We start from the raw sequence: 7,949 nt of genomic DNA on the forward strand, positions 1-7,949 counted from the left end.
TGACGAATACAAGTACAATTAATAACAGCAATAAATAGCTAGTGAATTGTCATTTAGATAACTGGCTTGAATCATCATATCCCCAGTGTTTGCATCTCTGATTCACGGAAGGAAAACTGAGCCATAAAAAAAGAAGACTAAAAAAACAACTGACACTTGATTATAATTGTTCGCCATAAATAATTCCCATTGGCCCTTGCGGTTGCCCTTCATGTTTGAGGAAATTTTAACACAAGGTACTGTGTATATTTATAATGATTGTACTGTTCTGACATCATTATCTGCTAGCTTAAATTATTTAATATGTTAAATGAAAATTGTTTTATACAAAAAAAAAAAAAGAAAAAAAAAGAGAGTTGTATATAGATATAAGCTAAGCATATTTAATAGCCCCCACCTTCCCAAAGCTTGATTAGACCAGTCAAATACAAAGCAACTGCATGGGAATGAGCTAGAAAGTATTTTTAGCTAATATTTGGATGTCCTATCTCTCTCCTTATGTTTATATAAACCTGACCCTTTGGGACTTTCTCAAACTCATTATAATATTTATTTCTCTCTTGATTACTACCTCTGGTTACCATTTCTCTCTTCCATCACTTTCTTGAATCCTTCCCTTGGGATTTCCAAAGCAAATCATTTACTAATAAAGAAGAATTTTTTTTTTAAAAAAAGATGGCTGCTTTTTCATACCAATTGCAGCACACAAACCCTTTCCTTCTTGACTCAGTTTTTTTGCCAAGTTCTCCTATTAAGATGTCTGGTTTTTTAGAGGAACAAAACAATTCTATAGTACAGATGTTTTACTCAATTTTACCAACCAGAATCTTTTCAGCAGCTCCCAACTGCCAATGTGATTGTTCATGAAAGTAGCTATTGCCTTGACCAAAGCACAAATGTTACACTTGGCCAAAATGAGCCTAATTCTGTGACCAACAACCGTAGCAGCAGTGTTAGCTTGGATATGGATTCTTCCTCTGTCACTGATAAAATAGAAAGTAGGAATAAGCCTAATTTTACTCCTATGGACAAGAAAAGAAAATCCAGAGAAGGGTCTTCCTCAATGAGTTCTGCTCATTCTAAGGTAATATAGTTCTTCTATATATGTCTATAAATTTTCATCTCCTTGATAAAGTTCTTGGCCTTTCTCCTGATGAATTTGAATTGGGATTAATTATATATCTGTTTTTTCTTAGAATGTAAAACAGGTTGATAATGGGAAAAAGAAGAAAAGCAATAGCCAATCAGTAGCCAAAGAGGAGAAAAAGGGAAAAGAGGAGAAGAAAGCTAATGAAGAGGCTCCAACAGGCTACATTCATGTTAGAGCAAGAAGGGGTCAAGCAACAGACAGCCATAGTCTTGCTGAAAGGGTACAATTTTCTTTTTCCCCTTTAGCCATTTTGTAATTAATAGGATTAATTCTTTTCACTAAGATAATAATTAATTACTGATGTTCTATATATATATGGTAATTATTCGTTTGGAACAGTTTTCTTACTGTTTAACTTGTGACATGATCTCAGGTGCGGAGAGAGAAAATAAGTGAAAGGATGAAGATACTGCAATCTATTGTTCCTGGTTGTGACAAGGTGAATAACAAAGTTAGTTCAGTAATTTGTCTTTTATTTGTCTTTATATGTACAGTAGAGTGACACTTTTTCAAGAAAAGTAGTCTGTATATTTTTCTTTCTTTATTTATTTAATTGTTCTGACATTTTTCATGTGACCTGAATGAGATCAGGTAACTGGGAAGGCCCTCATGTTGGATGAGATAATCAATTATGTCCAATCTTTGCAAAACCAAGTTGAGGTAAAAATAATAAGTAATTAATAATATCCTTTATTTGACCTTGTATGATTAATTAACTGTCTCATTCAATTACCTAAAATATTAATATTATTGTGTTTCCCATGTTTCAGTTTCTCTTCATGAAACTTGCTTCTTTGAATCCAATGTACTATGATTTTGGCATGGACTTAGATGCACTCATGGTCAGACCTGACCAGGTAGAAACTTTTTAGTTCAGTTTATGGATTTTCTTTAAATATTTAGTAGTTTTATTACTACTACTTTTCAGTATTAATTAATCAGACTCTTTTTTTCTTTAATCTCTTTTCAGAGTTTGAGTGGATTGGGAACACCACTGCCAAATATGCAGCAAGCTAGCCCTACTAACATTACATCGCAGGCAGCTGAAGTTATTCCTAACATTAATAATAGTGGCTATCCTTTCTTGGATAATTCAGCTTCACTCATGTTTCAACAAGCACATTTTCCTAATTCCATTTCTCAGGTATTGCATATTCATTGAATATGGTAACTCTTTAAATAATCACCAACTAGACAAAAACCTAAAAGACATACTATGATGGATCCTACTGTTGAATACAATTGAGAAATAGTATGCCTGATGTATATTTAACATGGACAAGTACATATCTTTTTCAGGGTAATGGACAGCTCTTATGGGGTGCAGATGACCAAAGACAAAAATTTATTAATCAGTCAGGACTCAGCAACAACTTTTGTTCTTTCCATTAATGTAACACCAAGCCCTGCCCTACACTACATCTGGTGAGCTATCCATCATTATCTTAGTATGTAATTCAAGTGACAAAATCATTGTAGTATTTTAATTTATAGTTAAGCTTATAGATAGATCAATAGAGGATAATATAATATAATGCATGTATACAATTAATTAGGAGCTGACAATTTAATTTTTTAAAATTTTGCAGCATTTTGGAAAGGAGGTTTTATCCAGCAAAAGAGGTGGGGCTAAAAAAGAAGTTCAAACCTGACTATAGTCCTAGTATATAACCCCCTGTGCATGCATATGGAGGATGCTAAATCACCCTATCAAGGCTCGGATTCTTCTTAAATATTCACTAGACTAGATTGAAATGATAGGCCTTTTGGATGGATGTTATGATTCAAGAAATCAGTGGAAGCCAAAAGAGTCAACTGGCGGAATAAGAAAGCAGAGATCTTTTTGGAGATCCTTTTGATTGTTCCTGTCCAATATTTTGACTTATAATTCCTGAATCTATTGAAGCACAAGTTCCTAGAGCCATGTGATGGTGGTGGGTGGGTGTTAAACCCTAGCTTAGCTAAAAGAAGGGGAAAAAATGTAATTCGTTTTTTTGCATCTTCTTCTAGTAATTGATATTATTATTGTTGTTTCTTTGTTATTACTGTTAATTTTTACGGTTTTAGTAGGGTTTGATGTTATTTTGTGAATGCCACATGATTGGTTTGCATAAAAGATGGAGGATTGTTGCTTTCATATCTATGTTTGTACGATGGAATCTTTCAGAGAGGAAAAAAAAAAAAGAATCGGTAACAACCCTAGGCTAGCTCTAGCTAGCTAAGTTAACGGATCTACTGTCTTCATCTTCTCTTTTTGGGAATAGACTTGGTCAAACTCCAGTGTTCCTAATGCTTGCAGACGCACTTGCAAAATTAATTACGACGGTTCATGTTAACTTGCGGCCCCAACCTTACAAAGGTAAATATGTGTGATATATTAAGCCATCATATATGAAAAACACATAACACATGAGTTTATGTTATATATACACTTTAATTCGATGTATATAACTTAAACTGCATTCATTGATTTTGTGTAAAAGTTGAGTGCAGAAAATTTTATCACATTACAAGCTTAAAAAGAGGAAATTGTTCTAACTATATTTTAGAGAAGTCAAATAGAATTTCTTTAATTACATTATTTTCTAATGTAAAGAAGCCGTAAGGTTTAGTATTGTTAAAGGCGTAAAAATGGCATCCTTTTAAAAAATAATAAATAAAAAAAATAATAATAAATAAATAAATAAATAAATAAATAAACGAGACTAGCTTCGCCAAATAAAAATGTACACCTTGCGAAGCCTTCACATGTTCAATTCTCTTTAGTCTCAAATTTTTAACAAAAATGCTCGCTCAAAAATGTTCAAAAAATAGAATGTCTAGGTCCAGCCTTGAACCTACGGCCTTTACAAGTCCAAATATAAGCTTGACCAGTGGATCAAGAAGTATTCTTTACTAAGAATGAGCGGAATCATTATTATATATTGCTTCATTTCTACAGATATTAGTATAAACATTTAATATTTTTTCCGGCGAAGCGAAACGGTGTCGCTTCTACCTTGTGCATCCGCCCGTGGATATATATATATATATATATATATATATATATATATATATATATATATATATATATATATATATATATATTTGCAACAAATAATAAAACTACTTTCAACGCCTAAAAATCAATATTTTATCAAAATTAGATGTGTGACCCTTGCGTACTCCAAAGTCCAAACACGGCCATTGTTTTTGTGATAAAAGGAGTAATACTTCCGTTTCATCAAAGATTTTGGTCATATGTTTATGAGATCCCATGGCAAGGGATTAATTAGCTATATCCAGGGTGGCAAACGGGCGGGTCGGATTAGATATAGGCGGGTTGAAAATGGGTAATGCAAAAACGAATAAATTATCTGATCCGACCCATATTTAATAAGGTTAACCGGCGGGTAATATAGATATACATATTATTCATGGCATCTTGAATATGATCACTTTTGGGAGAATTCCTTAACTCCCAAACTTGAGAAACCCCCAATTTGAAATTTTACAAATGTAAAAGTTAAATTCATTGATTATTCATTTTTTAAGTGGATAATATGGTTCTAATCCATATTTGATACGTTTGTAAACAGTTCATTATCCAATCCATTTTGTAATGAATAATATGGGTGGATAACCGTTTTCTTTTAACCATTGTGCCACCACTAGCTATCTCTAATATAACTTGGAGGTAAGGTCTTCTTAATTAAACATGCGTCTCTCTAGATATGATCTTAATTGCAAGGTTAACTAGGTTTTTCCAGAAGTTTTATGTTGTGTCTCGCACAACTGACATTAGTTGTATGAAAACCTTTTTTATTTCACAAATTTGTGGGCTCATATCTTATACTTTTTGGTCTACGAAATTCTGGCTCCACAAACTTGTGAGACAAAAAAGATACCTCACACAACTAGTGTCAGCACGAAATAAAAAGTTCCAGATTTTTCTTACCTGATAAGATATATTCGTCCTTTTTTTTTTCTTTTTTCTTTTTCCGAGACAATGAAATAATATTGACAAGACTGCATCCCACCTTGATCTGGAGGATAAAGGCACAACCCTCTGATGACGCTAGTCTCCTCTTTGGAACTTAACCTTATGTACTGCATGTCCATATATAAGAGTCAAGATTCCACAGACACCTAGCTAGGAGTTACTTTTTAGCTTTACTTAAATTTCTCTGAATAGAGGAACCAACATCAGATACTTAATTCATATAATTATGAAATGATTATTCTATCATTAATTAGTTCAGATCTTTTAAATCCTATTTGTAATTGTATTGGAAAAATCTAGTTTTAGCACGTGAATAGTTTACATGGCGACACGATACTACTAAGAATAAGTGTCATTCCTGGTTATGAATAAGCAGCGGGAGTTTGCCCTAATGAGAAATATCTTAGATCCAATAACTCATTTCCGGGAAAATGAAAGCGGTGCCCCGGTGAGGCATTACGAGACGGGGATCCATTAATGAAGCTATAATTCGAAGTCTTACTTGGTCTTTAACCGTCTTCGAAATATTTTGGATTGACTCATATTCACAACGCCTGATATTATTCCACAACCGACGAGTATCTCGAAGGTTGCTAACCACCTAGAGTAACGTGCAAGAGTGTAAATAAGCATATGAACGTTAGGCTTAGATTATAAATACCTTCAGTTTCCTCACTTATAATTCATTACGATTCTACACAACTTAATCATTTCTATAAGCTATTATATTCCATTCTTGTCAAGTTGGGTTATCGACCTTTATTTGGCAACATTGTGGCTCATAGTAAATCTCAATAAGATTATTTTTTCTTTTGCTTTGTATATACCTATAATAAAGGAGGGAGGATTGCCTTACCTCCATAGATTACAACACTAGGCAAAAACACAGACATGTGATCAAATTATCAACCTCTGTGAAGGTACAATGTATATCTAACTAACAAAAAAGTTCGCTTTGTCGTACCTAGTTCTAACACTAGGAACTTGAAATTTGTCCAAAAGAAAGGGTCCTTTTGCTCCCCTGGGCATTTGATTAAAGGAGAGGTAGATATTATCCTCCATAGCATTAGTTGCATACTTTGCTAAATATCCGTCACTTGGTTAGCTTCCCTATAGCAATGAGTAGGAGTGATATTGGCACGATTTATATACTGTGAGATCTCCTCCATAGTTCTTTGCAATTTGTAGTGTCGAGTATGGTTGTTCTTCAGCATGTTTGTCACTAAAAGAGAGTCAAGTTCGATTGTAAAATCAGTGACCCCATTTTGTATGCACCATTTAATCCCGAACAGTACTGCCTGAGCTTCAGCTTCATTGTGGCTATCACATTTAGCTGGGATAGCATAGCCATTCAAAAGTCACCTTGATCATCTCTCAGAGTGCCACCGAGACCAGCTTTACCATTACCTTGGATATAACTACCATCAGTATTTAACTTGAGTGTTCCCTAAGGAGGCTTCAATTAAGTGACAATGATGACCTCTTGAACAAGCTGTAATTTTATCATATCATCATAGAATTTGAACCAGGGCAATATTAGTTTGCATTTAGGGAAAACTCTTTGTAGAGCTGCTTGAATATTCCAAACTATCCGTTGCTTCATCTTGTAATAGTTGAATCTTTTTTGATCCCCTTATCTGCAAGAACATCTAGCCTTCCAAATTTTCCAACAAATGATGGTTGGAGTAATTTGAAGATTCTGTTTGTGGACTTCATTGTTGTATTTTTATTTTCACCAGTGATTGAACCATCCTCTGACAAGCATTTGCACATGTTTTATCCCCATCGGGTCACCAATGACTTAATTCCAAATCTCTTTAGCTGTATCATTTTCCATAAAGACATGTTGTAGAGACTCATTGACATGGTTAAGAATATTTAGAAACCAAAATTAAGAATGATTTCATCAAATGGAAGTTTAGATAACCATAATCTCCAAGCAAAGAAGGATATTTTAAAAGGAATGTTAGATTGGCATACCTTGTGCAGTAATTGATCTTTGTTTCTGAGCAAATTGTAAGTAATTTTATTTGAGTACTTACCATTCTCTGTGAGGTCCCAAATAGGTTGATTAGAAATATTTTGGTCTCCAATGTTAATCTTCATGATATGTTTTATAGTCTCTTCAGAGAAGATGCTTCCAAGTTTATTCTTGTTCCACTTTCCATTTTGAATATACTCTTTAACCTGCACCTTGAGATTAATATTGATATCATCATGTAAAGTTGCCAGAGGGCCCTTTCCTGTCCAGTTATCCCACCAAATGCTCGAGTTTTCAGAGTTTATAAGCCAGAAGATATGAGGTTCTGTTTTGTCTCTGATTTTTCTCAGCTTTTGCCATTCATGTGAGTCCTTATCAGATTTTTTTTTACTTACCAAATGAGACCTCACACAATATTTATGCTTCATATAATCAGCCCACAAAAAAGGAATTGTTCTAATTCTCCACCATCTTTTAGCAGCTAACATGTTATCAAAAGTTTCCATTCTCTTAATACCTATACCTCCCTAATCTAAAGGATAGTATAGCTTCTTCCAAGATCTCCAATGAAAATTATTTTTCTTACCAAAGAGACCCGAGAAGAAATTAATAAAATATTTTTCAATGAGATTAAAAGTACCTTAGGGGGGAGGGGGCGACATAGCAGAAAGAGTATAGATAGGCAATGATTGCAGAATATGCTTTATTAAGATAATGGTTTTTTCCATGCCAACCATTCAATTTCTTAATAATTTTGTTTACCAAACAATCAAAATAAGCAATCTTCTTCCTACCAATATAAATTGGACAACCTAAGTAATTAAAAGGGAAATTCT

General features: G+C 33.6%; 1 protein-coding gene across 1 annotated transcript; it reads left to right on the forward strand.

Annotated features, from left to right (window-relative positions):
- The first annotated feature begins 553 nt into the window (after positions 1-553).
- Positions 554-3,289, forward strand: LOC107813550 (transcription factor BC1-like). The gene is given in 9 exon segments (XM_016638830.2): positions 554-798; positions 800-1,084; positions 1,197-1,370; positions 1,524-1,589; positions 1,742-1,810; positions 1,921-2,007; positions 2,121-2,294; positions 2,450-2,575; positions 2,740-3,289. Coding segments are annotated over 8 exon segments (1,071 nt in total). The 5' UTR covers positions 554-675; the 3' UTR covers positions 2,543-2,575; positions 2,740-3,289.
- The last annotated feature ends 4,660 nt before the right edge of the window (positions 3,290-7,949 follow it).

This window comes from Nicotiana tabacum, chromosome 4, assembly GCF_000715075.1.
Source record: "Nicotiana tabacum cultivar K326 chromosome 4, ASM71507v2, whole genome shotgun sequence".
NCBI lineage: Eukaryota > Viridiplantae > Streptophyta > Magnoliopsida > Solanales > Solanaceae > Nicotiana > Nicotiana tabacum.